The 15,197-nt window shown below is 42.3% G+C and overlaps 2 protein-coding genes across 2 annotated transcripts; one reads left to right on the top strand and one right to left on the bottom strand.

The window, feature by feature from the left end:
* Window positions 1-1,336, top strand: LOC123189902 (uncharacterized). Its single transcript, XM_044602418.1, has 3 exons — window positions 1-318; window positions 429-583; window positions 983-1,336. The coding sequence occupies exons 1-3, from the start codon at window positions 156-158 to the stop codon at window positions 1,145-1,147; spliced, it is 483 nt and encodes a 160-aa protein (XP_044458353.1). The 5' UTR covers window positions 1-155; the 3' UTR covers window positions 1,148-1,336.
* Window positions 1,337-2,542: 1,206 nt separating this feature from the next.
* Window positions 2,543-15,075, bottom strand: LOC123189901 (probable inactive beta-glucosidase 14). Its single transcript, XM_044602417.1, has 12 exons — window positions 14,821-15,075; window positions 6,277-6,343; window positions 6,086-6,144; window positions 5,911-5,986; window positions 5,741-5,815; window positions 5,573-5,660; window positions 5,230-5,482; window positions 4,986-5,101; window positions 4,387-4,639; window positions 4,196-4,298; window positions 3,423-3,531; window positions 2,543-3,068 (listed from the first exon to the last, which is right to left on the bottom strand). Exons 1-12 carry the CDS (start codon window positions 14,956-14,958, stop codon window positions 2,846-2,848), a joined length of 1,560 nt encoding a protein of 519 aa, XP_044458352.1. The 5' UTR covers window positions 14,959-15,075; the 3' UTR covers window positions 2,543-2,845.
* Window positions 15,076-15,197: the final 122 nt, after the last annotated feature.

Raw genomic sequence — 15,197 nt, 5'->3', positions numbered from 1 at the left:
AGATACTCCCACAGAAGACAAGCGTATTTCGGTTTCCTCGATTGCCCCCAATCCGTGGCTGCGCGTCCGCCGGTGGCCGGGGGTTCTAATCCGAGCGATTCCCAATCCCAACCGCCGCTGGAAGACCCCGCAGCTCCACGACAGCGCGGGCAGACATGGCGCCCGTACTACCTGCGCCGGCGGCGGCGGCGGCTCCTCCCACCTTCTGCCGCGTCTCTCTCCCGGCCCGCAGCGCCTTCCCCTCCTCCCCCGCCAAAAGCCTTCGCAGGTTTGCGGCCAGGAGCAGCGGCGGCGGCGGCCGTCCCGAGCCCAAAGCAGGTACATCCACCTCCTCCTGATGCGCCCGCCGTCCTTTGGATAGTTCGAGAGGGGCATTTCGGGCTGGGTCGCTTACTCCATCCCCCGTTGTTCTGCTGCTCATGTGCCAGGTGATGACGAGAGCAAGGCCGTCCTTGACGCCTTCTTCCTCGGGAAGGCCTTGGCGGAGGCGCTGACGGAGAGGGCCGAGTCGGTGGTGGGCGAGGTATTCAGCGTCGTCGGGCAGTGGCAGGCGGAGCAGCAGAAGCAGGTCCAGGAATTCCAGGTACTGCACAGCCGCGGCCCTTGCTTTGCTCCCCATGGTTAGTATACTAGTGTTTAGCTTTACCTTCAACCTGGCTACTGGACAACCAGATATGTTCCTAGGCCAGCTGATGGCAGATAGGCCTGTGAATTCTCAGTGCCAACTTAGTAAGTTCTTGTACATTCAGATGTCACACAACTAAAAACTAAATGATGTTATTCTTCTACATCCAGAAGTGCACACGCTTTAGCTTTTTGAGGTCACATAATCTAACTGCTTTCCATGATTAATCATCATTGTTGATCGATTCATAGTTTATAGCTACAATTTATTGTGGACATACTTTTAATTTTCTTCTCTTAACCTCAAAGAACTGCACTCACTTCTAAATTGCATTTTGGGGGATAATTGTAACTACAGGAGGAAGTAGTTCAGAGAGCCCAAAAGGCTAAGGAAAGAGCTGCTGAGGAGGTCGTTGATGATAAGGGACCAAAGACTCTAAAGGGACCTTCAACAACAATCGTGACGCCTGCACCTATGTCTCCTCCTTCTCCTAATATTCCCACACAGGCAGAACAGTTATAAGCGGCGATGAAGAGTTAGTGCTGCATGTAGACTCACTTTTGTGCTCCAAGAAAGTGATGAAATTCTCCTATGAGATATGTATTGATCAAGTTGTCCTTTCTTTGATAGTGAATATCCAGAATATCAACTAGAAAAATCTATGGTACAAGTTCCGAGATGAGTGGAATAAAAATCTGTTAGTTTGCTACAGATTCTGAAAATAATAATTTTATTGCCTGTATGATGTCGTTCTATATAATAATATGTTCTCAGGAAACAGCTTCAAAGAACCGTTACAACCAGAAACAATAGTTATCTTAATTTACATTTTTCTTTCTTGAGAAAACTTCACAAAGGACATGTGAAAGGGTGACTGTAGCAGTAGAACTCCAAACTTGGACTCCTACTCCCTTTTACTGGTGGCCTTTGCATCTGGTTCTTGGTGTCTTTATTCTGTCAAATAAACTGCTATTCAGTTCCCAGAGAAATTATGTGTGCACTGTGGCTAACTGAATATTCTCTTCGAGAGAAGTACTAGCTGGATTATGTATGCAACACATTTGTGACATGTGCTTTCCGTGATTTCAAGAATTTGTGTTGTGTCATAATGCTTTAGTCCATTATGAATAGTTAAATACGTACATAGAATGCAGGTCTTCAAGGGAAGAGCAGAACTGCAGACTATCGCAGATTATGTTGGGCGTTCTTGCCTAAAATGCAATATATTCCAACTGATGCACTGAACTTGCCAAAATCATTGTGAAGATAGACAACAGGTAATTATGCAACTAAAGTATTCTTATTATTTTTTTACGTACTATCATTAAATTGTAACTATTTTTCTTATACTCCTTCCGTTCCTAAATATAAGTCTTTTTAGAGATTCCAATATGGACTACATACGGAGGGATCTCTAAAAAGACTTATACTCCCTCCGTTCCAAATTACTCGTCGTGGTTTTAGTTCAAATTTGAACTAAAACCACGACGAGTAATTTGGAACGGAGGGAGTACATTGCATACCTGCAGAACCGCGGATGAGAATGATGTTGCAACTTCTAGTTTGCTTTGTTGATTCTTTTTTAGATGCTTATGTGATGAATTGTTGGAGTTAGAGCATAGGTATACAGCGTTGTTAGGAATTTGCAAAGTAAATTTTTATATGAATTTTCTCTAGAGTAGAACACACCATTGGTCGTGCAGTTTAGTCACACAAGTTGCAGAATATTTTAAACTGGTTAAATACTTCTGATAATAAAATGTTGCAGTTTAGGGTGCTTTATGCCAAACTCTGTTAGATACTCTCTATCTGATTGGGCAAAGGCTGCGCTATGCATGGTTTATTTATAAACATAAATATCTCTACATTCTTACGATAACAACCTTAATATTGACCATTTGTTCACACGCATAAAGATGTCTTGCAACTCACGACCTTGCATAGTATTCAGGCACGGGAAATAAGGTACGCCTTTACATGATATTCCTGACACATATGGATGGTACAAGCATAACCAACCAATCCCCCCCTTGAGCAACTGTGAACTGGCTCAGTGGCTAGGGGAGGTTTTAACACCCAATACGTTGTGGGTTCGAATCCTAACTTGCTCATTTGTTTCGCAACTTCTTAGTATCCAGGATTACAAATCGTGAGCTGAATATGTGAAATGTCATTCATATATTTAGATGATATTGACGCGCGGGCAGAACCATCAGTGGCTCAGGAAGTATAGTACTGCTGCAGCTGGGATCCATTTTGAAACTCTCTCGACACAAGTGAACCTTTGAGGAACTCCCTGAACCATTCAGCTGATAATTTCGGCGTCCTCTTCTGCGTCTTAAAGTCGACATGGTAGAGCCCGAATCTGTCCTTGTATCCTGAAGTCCACTCGAAGTCGTCAAGGATAGACCACACAAAGTAACCACGTACGTCAGCTCCTTTCCTTCAAACATTTCAACAAGGTTGGTTGGTATTCAGAGACTGATGCAATAGTAGCCATAATCATAATTTGTAGATAACATAAGAGCATATCATCAGCTAACATTTCAACAAGGTTGGTTGGTATTCAGAGACTGATGCAATAGTAGCCATAATCATAATTTGTAGATAACATAAGAGCATATCATCAGCTAAGGTCTACCATATGGTAGGGTCAGCCCTGCATTGTATCGAATTCCCTTTTGCGTTCTCAAGAAATGGTTAAACGACCACAGAACATGCCGGGAACCCATATAATATTCTAGTGCAAACAGTTGGAAACCAGATCTATGCATGAAGTGTCCACAGCATATGTTACCTTATTGCCGAGACTAAATAAGTGAGGTAGCCACTGATGTAATCAATTCTTTCTGTGTCACCGGTAAAATCCTTAGCAGTCATGCTGCTATTGCTTGCTTGAGCATAACCTGAAAATGTGAATTAGCCTCTACATATTGTTACACACATTATTCTCTGTAACAGAACAATAATAGACAGACTAGTGATGCTCTTTTTTTTAAAAGGAAAACCGTAGGGGAGGCCCGACAGTCCATGATATGTACAAGCAGGTGTGGAGTTAACAAAAACCAGCATAAGACCGACAAGGGATGGTCACAAATGATGGGCTCTTAGCCTCTAAGAGAAACACATAGCTTACTTTGGTGTGACTACTATATGATTCAAAATCTCTGAGTTTTTTCAGAACACACATCTATTGCACGTCACGTTGTATTAGAGAAAAAGAACACCAAGAGGCAAGAGGTACAGCTGTCAAACAACCTAACCCAGATATGACACAAGAATTATACCATAAGAAACATAATCGTTGGTTGACTGTTATTCATGCATATAAGCCACAAGCAGGCCAGTCTCTACTAACACTAGCTCTGATATCATTAGATGTAATTCTGGAGGGCCAGACGAAAAAACGATTTGTTTCCGAATGAGATAAAGTGCTCCGATTGTTTATGAACATGTAGACATGTGCCAAATAGGCAGTGTCCTACTCAGACGACGCTCGTCAAAAGTGTATAACAAGTTCAAATACTAATTATTTAAGCTTCAGAATATAGAAAAGACAGAGAGTCACACCGTTTTCTGTAATATATGTTGGGGTGTTGTTGTATCTTTGTTTGTAATACATGACCGCCTTTTCCATCCCATGTGGAACATCATAGAAGAATGGTGCTCCTGTCTGCATGAGTGAGACAGCAATCACTATTTGTTATTGTTCTTTTATTAATGACTTAACATGAATCAGTATTTAGCAATCTCGTGTTTACCTCTTTACCGATAGGCACCCCATCTCGTTCTACTAAACTTAACACTCGCGCATCCCCATCCATAGGATCCATTTCACATGGTGAAAAGATGCAGTCCTTCACATACCATGTCGAATAATGATTTAGTCCAATAAAATCCAGTTTGGTTGCATGTAGTTTCTTCTTCTGCTTTAATGTGAACTCAGGTAGGGTTGGACCCAAGATTTTGCGCATCTCTGCAGGATAATCACCAAGAATTATAGGGTCCAGAAACCTATCAAAAACAAACAAAACAGGTAAAGTAAGAAGGTAGTAATTGAAGATCATATTTATTTTGTTCCAAGAAATAATTGAAAAATAAATCTTTCAAAGTTCTGTTACAGAAAAGAGAGTCAGTTTCTCTGCCTCCGTGTAGTGAAACAAAAAATCATGGTGTTGCTGTGAATTATATCAGCCTGTTAGCCTGTTTGTTTGTATTAGACACATTTATTATCTTGTTTAAGAACACACTTGTTCTGAATTTATGAGGAAACAAAATGCTAATTATCCTGCAGCTATCATCTTATTGGATAGTATAGTATAGTACCTATTCACAAAAAAGAAGAAGGATGGTATAGTACCATGGAACATTGAAAGATATAGCCCGTTCAACTGCTAGTTGGTCGATTGTGGTATTTCGCAATGGTTCATACCATCTTGCGCTGACAGCAATTCCAATATATCCACCTTGTCTCTCCTATTAAGTGGCATAGATATTAAACCATACTAAAAATCCTCAGTTGATGGTGTTATATTATTAACTTCTATGGGAAAAAACACACGAGGTGATGGTGTACTCGTATCCAAGAAGGATCTAATTTGTACCTGATAGTTATTTCTGTAAATGCTCACAACGTTTGCGTGTGAAAGTATCATATTGTGACCTGCTATGTATGGCTCTATTGAAGAATTTCCAAAGGCACAATTCCCAAACGGCTCCGAACAATGACCAGGAGGGAACCATCCATTCAAATAAGAAAATTTTGCCAATAAGTTAGGCTGATTCATTGTAAGCCAGAATTTCACTCGATCGCCAAACAACCTGAAGCATATGTTTGCAAAGTAACCAAAGTCCTTCCTGAAAAGCACTTGGAAGTATGATAATTTAAGTTTTTCTTTTTTAATTCAGAGAAGTAAAACAAACTGAGGGGCACAGACATAGACATACTGGATTTCTGGACTCAACCATCCACCATATCGCTCTTCAAGCTCATGTGGAATGTCGTAATGAAATATCGTAACAAATGGTTGTATGCCTGGTTATGCATGCCATTAACAAATGCATATTAGAACCTTAAAAAAATTCTCCCGATGCCTGGAATTTTCTGTTAAATACCTTTGTGCAGAAGAGCATTGATGATGGCATTGTAGAATGCTACACCATCTGGATTTACATGTCCAAATCGGCCTCCTGCAGCAACAAACAATTTCTGGGACAGTCTATATATAACTTTAACAAATAGCATAATCCCTAAGAAAAGCAAATTACATTGAAGTCAAACTCACTTGGTAGAATTCGTGCCCATGCTATGGAGAATCTATATGAGTTCACTCCCAAGGAATGCATCAACTCGATGTCTTCCTGAAGTAGGGAAAAAAGTTATTCGTTAGTCTGCACAAGATGAATTGGAATAGAGATGCATCGAACAGTATCAACAGTATGCTTTAGCAGAAAACATACCATGTAACGATGGTAGTGATCAGCAGCAATATCACCATTGCTTCCATCCTCAATTGTGCCTGAACCACGGGATAAGCAAGAAAGGAAGAAAGACAGGTAAGAAGACATATAAAGAAATCAAGTTATTACAAGATAAAAGTGAACTATGTCTAGATTGAAACTGTGCAGTAATATGAATTCTGAATCTTCACCTTGCTTGTGGGTGTAGACATCCCAATTACTTAGGCTTTTCTTACCCTCCAAATATCCACCTTCAATCTGATGTTTGGAAACAACATGCTATCAGCAAACACTTGAGGTTGCCTAAAAGAGGCCGGTGTATTATGTAACTAGATAGCTCACATTACGAATTATAAATAAAAATTTAAAATGCACCAAAAGTCCAAAAGAGTGTACAAATTTCCCAGGCCTTTCCCAGCAATCAGAACAGAAGATTTTTCGTTTCTCACATCAAAAAATTGGTATCCCTTGACAATTGAGGGCGTTATTCATATCAGATTTGTTGATGTTCACCAGAGAGCCTGATAACGCGAACATTAGGTGTGCATTCCCGCTAAAAAGTTTTTTGCAGGGAAGTGATCATTCTCGCTAATTTTACAACCACTTCCAACAATCCATCAATGGACGACCTTGCACCGCATTTTCACGGGGAAGACGATAATCTTCTGGCTCTCGAAAACTTGGAAATCTAGATAAACTATGCTCCAAATTTTGAAGAAATAAAGTAAATCACTCAATTTGAAGGCCTCCGCTTTAGCAGATGCTTGCTCCCTCCTCCAATGCGCCTACCTCGTCGGTAGAGCAGGGCAGCCTCCTCCTCGTCCTAGCGGTGATGGCTTTTCCTATTCCGCGCATAGGGTGTTGCTGGTCAAGCAAACGCGCACTCCGGTGTTGATGGCTTTTCATAATTTGTAAACATTTTTAAAAATCCGGGAACACTTCTCAAATTCATAATGTTTTAAAAATTTAATGTTTTTTTAAATCCATAAACTATCCTTGATTTTTTTAAATGGTGAATGTTTTTGAAATTCAGAAAAAATTCCAAAAACATGAATAATCTTCTAAATTTTAGAATCTGTGAATATTTTCCGAATTAGTGAACATTTTTAGAGGGGAAAATCAGGCATGGCAAACGGTTTGCTACACTAATGGCTAAGAAAACAGGAAATAAACTATTGTTAGGAAAGATAATGGGTCGAGCAATTAATGGGCGACCCATGGTGGGAGCGCCAAGGTGCACATTTGCTCCCTAGTAATGCCCTATGCACGGACTATGTGCTTCATCATAATGGTATCATGGCCCGCGCTGTCGTCCGCCATGACCGGAGCTCCGCCTCCACAAGCTCCTAGTGGCGCCCACGCCCCCTGCGCGCCCCTGGCCGAGCCACAGCCGCAGCGCCCAGCGCCCGTCTGCATCCGCCTGCTGCTGCTTTGGCCAACGCTGCCTAGCGCCGCTGCAGCCTCTCCGGCTAACTGCTGCTCTTAAAACTGCTCTGCCGATGCTTGCATTTGCTCTCTGTAGCCTGCTGCTTGCTAGCGCTACCGCCGCCGCTGCTAGTCAAGGCCGAAGCCCCGACAGCGCCCCCAACCCCACTCCTCGTGCCGCTGCGCCTCGCCGCGGCCCCGGTTTGCCGCGCCCGGGGCCAACGCCCGCGCTCCCCCTTCTCCTGGGGCTCTACTCGCCGCGGCGCCCGACGGATGCCCGCACCCGGTAGCCCGCCCCAATTGGCCTCTGGGCCAATGACAGTGGGGCCCAGCCCCTTAAAAAATAGAAACAAAAATGTAAATAAAAAAGTATATAATTAATTAATTAGTGAATTAATTAACTTCATTAAAACTAGTTAATTAACATAATCACTTAGGTTAGTTAACAGGACAGGCAGGACTCGCATATCGGTTTGACCAGTCAACGGTCAACGTTGACATCTGACGTCATGATGACGCAATAATAATTTTTTGAATTAGATTAAATCAACAGTAATTCGGATGAAAATACTTTGTACATGAAAGTTGCTCAGAACGACGAGACGAATCCGAATACGTAGTCCCTTTGCCAGCCACCCATCCCTGGCATAGTAAACATGCAATTTTCCCCCTCCGGTCCGTTTGTCCGAAAATGTGAAACACCGGGAATACTTTCCTGAATGTTTCCCCCTTTCGCCGGTAGCACCTAGTACTGCGTTAGGTCATCCCTAGCACCGCGTATTGCCATGTTATATTTTGTGATACTTTGATTGCTCTGTTATTTATTGTGTTTCCCCTTCGTTATTTCTTTCCGGTAGACCCGAGACCGCGGTTGAACCAGTGATCGACTACTTCACCTTCGAGGGTTCATTTCTGTCTGCAGAGCAACCAGGGAAGCCCCCCTGATCACTAGATATCGCCTATTCCTTTCCTCTACTGCTTGCATTAGAGTAGTGTAGCATGTTACTGTTTTCGGTTAATCCTATTCTGTTGCATAGCCTGTCATTGTTGCTACAGTTGTTGATACCTTACCTGCAATCCTAAATGCTTAGTATAGGATGCTAGTTTATCATCAGTGGCCCTACATTCTTGTCCGTCTGCCATGCTATACTATCGGGCTATGATCACTAGGGAGGTGATCATGGGTATATACTATATATCTTATACATGATACATGTGGTGACTAAAGACGGGTCGGCTCGTAGAGTACCCGCGAGTGATTCACGGTTGGGGGCTGAAAGGACCTTTGTCTGACGGCCCTCTGGGTGAATCTTTGTGGCGGAGCGACATGGCAGGTTGAGACCGCCTAGGTGAGAGGTGGGCTTGGCCCTGGTCGGCGTCCGCAGATACTTTAAATAACAGTTTTAACGAGATCTTGGTATTTGATCTGAGTCTGGTCACTGGCCTATACGCACTAACCAACTACGCGGGAACAGCTATGGGCACTCGACATCGTGGTATCAGCCGAAGCCTTTTTGACGTCACCGACTGAGCGGCACGCGCCGGATTGGACTGAAACGCCTGCTCTTGTATTAGGGAGGCTAGGTCTGCTTCCGGCCGCGCTCGCAACGTGCAGGTGTGCAATGGGCGATGGGGCCTAGACCCCTGCGCGCATAGGATTTAGACCGGCGTGCTGAACTCTCGGTTGTGCCTAGGTAGGGCTGCGGCGTGTTGATCTTCCGAGGCCGTACATAACCCAGAAAAGTTTGCCCGGCCAGAGGGATCGAACGTGTTGGGTAATGTGGTGCACCCCTGCAGGAAAGTTTATCTATTTGAATAGCTGTGTCCGTCGGTAAAAGAACGACCTGGATTTGTACCCTGACCTTATGACAACTAGAACCGGATATTTAATAAAACACACCCTTTCAAGTGCCAGATACAACCCGGTGATCGCTCTCTAACAGGGCGACGAGTAGAGGATCGCCGGGTAGGGTTATGCTATGCGATGATACTTGGTTAACTTACCATCTACTCTCTTCTACTTCTTTCAAGATGGAGGTTGGCGGAAGCGTAGTCTTCGATAGGACTAGCTATCCCCCTCTTATTCTGGCATTCTGCAGTTCAGTCCACAGATACTATCCATTTCATTGATGCCAATGCATATGTAGTATAGATTCTTGCTTGCGAGTACTTTGAATGAGTACTCACGGTTACTTTGCTCCCTCTTTTCCCCATTTCCTTTCCTCTCGGTTGTCGTAACTAGATGCTGGAGCCCAGGAGCCAGACGCCACCGTCGACGACGACTCCTACTACACCGGAGGTGCCTACTACTACGTGCAAGCCGCCGCCGACGACCAGGAGTAGTTTAGGAGGATCTTAGGCAGGAGGCCTGCGCCTCTTTCGATCTGTATCCCAGTTGGTGCTAGCCATCTTATGGCAACTTGTTTAACTTATGTATGTACTCAGATATTGTTGCTTCCACTGACTCGTCTATGACCGAGCACTTGTATTCGAGCCCTCGAGGCCCCTGGCTTATATTATGATGCTTGTATGATTTATTTATTTTTAGAGTTATATTGTGATATCTTTCCGTGAGTTCCTAACCTTGATCGTACACGTTTGCGTATATAATTAGTGTACGATTGAATCGGGAGAGTCACAAGTAAACAACCCAGATCATTAGTTAAGGGGTACTTCTTCTAAAGATCACTTTCACCTTTTTAGACATTGACAAATGGCGTACTACATGTGCGCAACTTGTTGTAATTTGAGAGTTTTTTTCATAAACTCGTTTAAAATGTTTAATATTTTGAACGTACGTCCAAATTCCGAACCATTTTCATGGTTAGATTTATCGCGTCGATCTTCGACGCTAGATCCCATGTTAATAGGTTTCAATGAACTTTTTAAAAAAAAATCGGATGAAATATAACCAGAGCGGCAAGAATGTTTTTTCCTTCATTTTTTTCCTTTCTGAAAAGCACAACTATGCTTCTCGCGGAAGCAAATTCATGCTTCTCGTGAAAATACATATTTTCCCTTTCCGTGAGGCACAACTATGCTTCTCATGGAAGCAAATCTGTGCCTACACGAGGAACAAATCTATGATTCTAATGAAAACAAAAAAAACGCATTTTCTTCCTTTATGAGAGATACAGCTTCTTGCGAAAAAAATATGTGTGTCCACGAGAAGCGTATTTGTGCTTCTCATGAACGCAAAAAAACATGCTTTTTACCTTTTGCGAGAGGTACAACTATACTTTTCAAAGAAGCAAATTTGTGCTTCTCTTGAAAGCAAAAAAGCAAGTTTTTTCCATTTTCCAAGAGACATAGTTGTGCTTTCTCGCGGAAGCAAATCTATAGTTCAACGAGAAACAAATATGTGTTTCTTGTGAAAGAAAAATATATTTTTTTAAAGGCATAACTGTGCTTCTTGCGGAATCAAATGTGTGCCTCCATGAGAAGCAAACATATGATTCTCGTGGAAGCAAAAATAAACCGTGTAATTTTTTCTGGAAATGTTAACTGGCGTACGATCAACCAAGAGCCAGGTTCTAGTGAACCCTCTTTCTCCCGTTGGACTTTTGTTGCATGAATCTTAACACATGAGCGAAGACACGTCAAACTTTCTAAAGTGTCCGCTGAGGCACAAAAGCCGAACTATGGCCTTTCCAAAACCTCACCATCAAACCAAACTAGTTATGTTCCCGAGTCTACATCGAGGGGACTTGGGATCGAATACTAGTCTCAGCCTTTCTCATATTAACATGACAGGTTTTATTTTGTTAAGAGGATGTTTTCTCAGTTAGTTACATGGCAGTTTTAGTAAAAAATAAAATAACATGGCAGTTTTTATTTTTACGAAGATGATTTTTCACTTAGGTACATGACAATTTAACTAAAAAATTAACATGACAGTTTTTATAATTTTTTGTACGTGGCATTTTTTATTGTAAGAGGATGGCATTTTTATTATTAATAACATGACGTTTTTATTGTAAGAGGATGTCATTTTTATTATTAATAACATGACATTCTTATTGTAAGAGGATGACATTTTTATTATTGGACTATGGCAGTTTTGTTTATAAGAGGATGGCAGTTTTGTTTATAAGAGGATGGTATTTTTAGTTTTATAATAGGATGACATTTTTTAAAGAGAACGATATTTTTTATTTTGATATGTGGCATTTCTATTATTTTTAAAAGGGCGGCATTTTTAATTTGAGGGGATGGCATTTTTTATTACTGCCAACTTTTCCTGATTTTTGTTCATGGAAATTTCTCATAAAAAACAATTTTAGTGGGCTTTGGGCCAATTGGAGGTCGCCATGGCCATCCAGCTGGCGAATGAGCGAAACATTCGCTCGAGGGCCTCTCCCCTAGCGAATGGAAACGTTCGCTAGAGGATCCCTCTCAGCTGACGTCTCCCTAATATGGGGGTCCTCTTTTTGAATTGTTTTATTTAAAACCTAGGAAAACCAAAAATTTATTTTTTGTTTGAAAAAAACCCATCTAAAATCCAAAAACGCATACAGAAAAATAAAATAAAATTCTGAAGGAGAGCCTAGCACGCGACACGTGGCGGTGGCTGGACACATCACTTTGCGCTTCCGGCCCAATAAAGTGACCCTTGCGGGGTCCCGCATGGTACCCCTTGCTATCCAAACCGGCGGGAGCTCCTAATTGCTGCTTTAAACGCCACCGAGCGAAACCGGCACTCACGCCTTCACTAGCGTGGGCCGGCCCATTTATGCTCTCGTGCGAGCAGGAGCTGCTGCGTTTGATAAAAAACCAAACCTGACTCGTTTGCTCAGTCAACAATCGACCCTGTTGATAGCTGACAGTTGACTTTCAAGAAAAAAAATCACTAAAGTCGAAAAAAGTTCACGAATTAAAAAAATCATGAATATGAAAAAGTTCATGAGTTTGAAAAAAGTTTGCTGATTTCAAGAGAAAAGTTCACGGATTTTGAATAACTCAATGATTTTTAAGAAAGTTCACAGATTTGATAAAATTTCATTGACCTTCAAAACAGGCTCACAATTTTGAAAAAAATGTTCATGAATTTGAAAAATATACACAATTTTGAAAAAAGTTCATCAACTTTGAAAAAAAATTACCGACTTTCAAAGAAAGTTCAGCAATCTTGAAAAAAAAGTTATCGATTTTGAGAAAAAAGTTCATCAATTCTAAAAAAAGATCACAAATTTTCAAAAAGTTCATCAATTTTGAAAAAAGTTAATGAATTTTTAAAAAAATAATCACGAATTTAAGAAGAAAAAAGGGAAGAAAAGAAGAAAACAAAAGAAAGAACAGAAACAGGAAAAGGGGAGAAATTATCACAACAGGTGTTGTGTTCTAGCTGGTTAGTGCAGCTTATCTACGAACAAAAGATCATGAGTTCGAATCACCGTGGCGCGCACGCTTCTCACCGTTTGACAGAGAAAATAAAGTTAAACCGGCTAGCCCACACAAAAGGGGGGAGGGGGCTATGCGTTCGAAATCACTAATTAAAGAGTACTCATCGCAAAGATCACTCCCACATTCTCAAGTTGTGACAAGTGACGCGCCGCATGTGTATCACTTTGTCGTAATCTGAGAGTTTTTCTTTTTTTTCGTACATCTTTTTATTCAAAATGTTTTATCTCTTAAACCGTGCGTCTAAATCTCGAACTGATTTCACTGTTGAGATTTCTAGCCATGCTTATAGGTTTTGACGATTTGTTTTTCACAAGAAAAAGGACAAAAAAACCTAACTGGGAGCACGATTTTTTTCTCTTTCTAAAAGAGGCACGGCCGTGCCTCCCGCGGAAGCAAAAAAAAATAAACGTGGTTTTTTCGTTTTCGAAAGGCACGGCCATGCCTCTCGCGAAAGCACAACTGTGCCTGTCGCGAAAGCAAAATCATGCCTCTCGCGGAAGCAAAAAAAATGCGTTTTTTTCGTTTCCAAAAGGCACGGTTGTGCCTCTCGCGAAGCAAAACTGTGCCTCTTGCAGAAGAAAAAAAGAAAATGCATTTTCTTTTTTATTTCCGAGAGGCACGGTCGTGCCTCTCGCGAAAGCAAAACAGTGCCTCTCGTGAAAGCAAAACCGTGCCTCTCGTGGAAGAAAAAGAACGTGTTTTTTTTTTGTTTCTGAGAGACACAATCGTGCCTCTCAAAAGCAAAACCGTGCTTCTCGTGAAAGAAAAAAGCACGCATTTCATGCAAAAAAAATTCAATTTTTTCCAGAAGCTAAGGTCCAGTGAAAGGCCAGAATATACAAAAAACCAAAAAAACCATTTAAAAAGCCGATAACACGTGCGAAAAGAAAATTAAAGAAAACGTTCAGAACACGACACGTGGCAGGTGGCTAAGAGCGCGCCAAGTAACGTTGATCGTTATGGGACTCCCGAAGGATCGCTCGTCAACTAGTTGCTTGCGGAAACTATATGAAAAAGGGCGCGCGCCCTGCTTTTGGGCCTCAAGTATTTGCGAGATATAAACAAGTTTCAGGTACAAGTGGAATCAGACTGTGCTGCTGCCGTTGCGGCTGTGAATACAGAAGAAAGAAACAAATCTAAGTGGTGGGCTATTTATGAAGAAGCAAAGACTATAATGCGGGATTTCAGTTCGTGCATGGTGAGTAAAATTGGAAGAGAGTGCAATGTGTCCGCACATGAGATAGCAGCTCATGCTAGAGCTCATGGAGATTTTTATATACTGCAGCATGTGCCACTGAATGTCCTACATGTAATTGAGAATGACTATAGACTTGCTATGAATGAATGAATGAGAAAGCTCTCTTTCCCCTCAAGAAAAAAAGGGCGCGCGCCGTTTAGGACTCACCCAGTTTGGCTTGGGTTGGGTAGACAAATTGGAATGGGCTACATAGCTCAACTGGGGTTTGGTTGGGTACTCTGATGTTGGATGACAGGACCCAGCCCATAGACAAGGCCGGGCCAGCCATTCTTTTACGAGTGTTTTTCTTTTCTTTTTGAGTTGCATTCCTTTACAAGCTGATGTGCAGCTAGATACCCAAAAAATAAATGTGCAGCTAGATATTTCTTCATCAGCGAGTTGTTCTATAGGGAAGCTATAGACACTACGGAGTATTTTTTTTTTAGTGTATGGGGTTGCCTCTATCGAAGACGATGCTCGATTTCTTGAGGACTTCCCCAAATGGGTAGTTAAAATTTTCTTGAGCAACATAGTGTGTAACGATTGCAATTAAACGCCTACTGATTACTGAATGTTTGGAAAAGAAGAGGATGCATCAAGTCATCCAAGTAGCCCCAATCGAGAAAAGAGGAGGACGCAGCCACTCGGTGCACAATTCGGGTGGGGGTACCTGGTAGGCAGCGGTGGATGTCCCAAACAGGAAGCTCGTTGGAGGAGGGAACTGGCCGCGATGGATCGCCGAAGCACGTCGGAGGAGCAGGTGAGCAGACAAGAGCAGGAGAAGCCACAGGGCCGCCTCGCGCGCCATCCGTCCACGGCCGGCGCACCCCCTCCAATGTGAGCTGCCTCCGCTCTCAAACCCAGCAGGCAGCAAGTGTGTGGAGTCTATTTTGGGGCGAGGCGATTGTAACGTCTAGGGTGTAGACTCATGAGACGGAGGGACGATGCACATGTTACGCCCACAGACCGGCAAATGTCGCGCCTGTGCGCACAGTCAAACAATGACCCTTGTAGGCGGCATGGTAACGACAGGCAGGTAAGGTGTTG

Source organism: Triticum aestivum, chromosome 2A (genome assembly GCF_018294505.1).
Source record: "Triticum aestivum cultivar Chinese Spring chromosome 2A, IWGSC CS RefSeq v2.1, whole genome shotgun sequence".
Taxonomy (NCBI): Eukaryota; Viridiplantae; Streptophyta; class Magnoliopsida; order Poales; family Poaceae; genus Triticum; species Triticum aestivum.
This window is presented reverse-complemented; position numbering and strand designations above follow the sequence as displayed.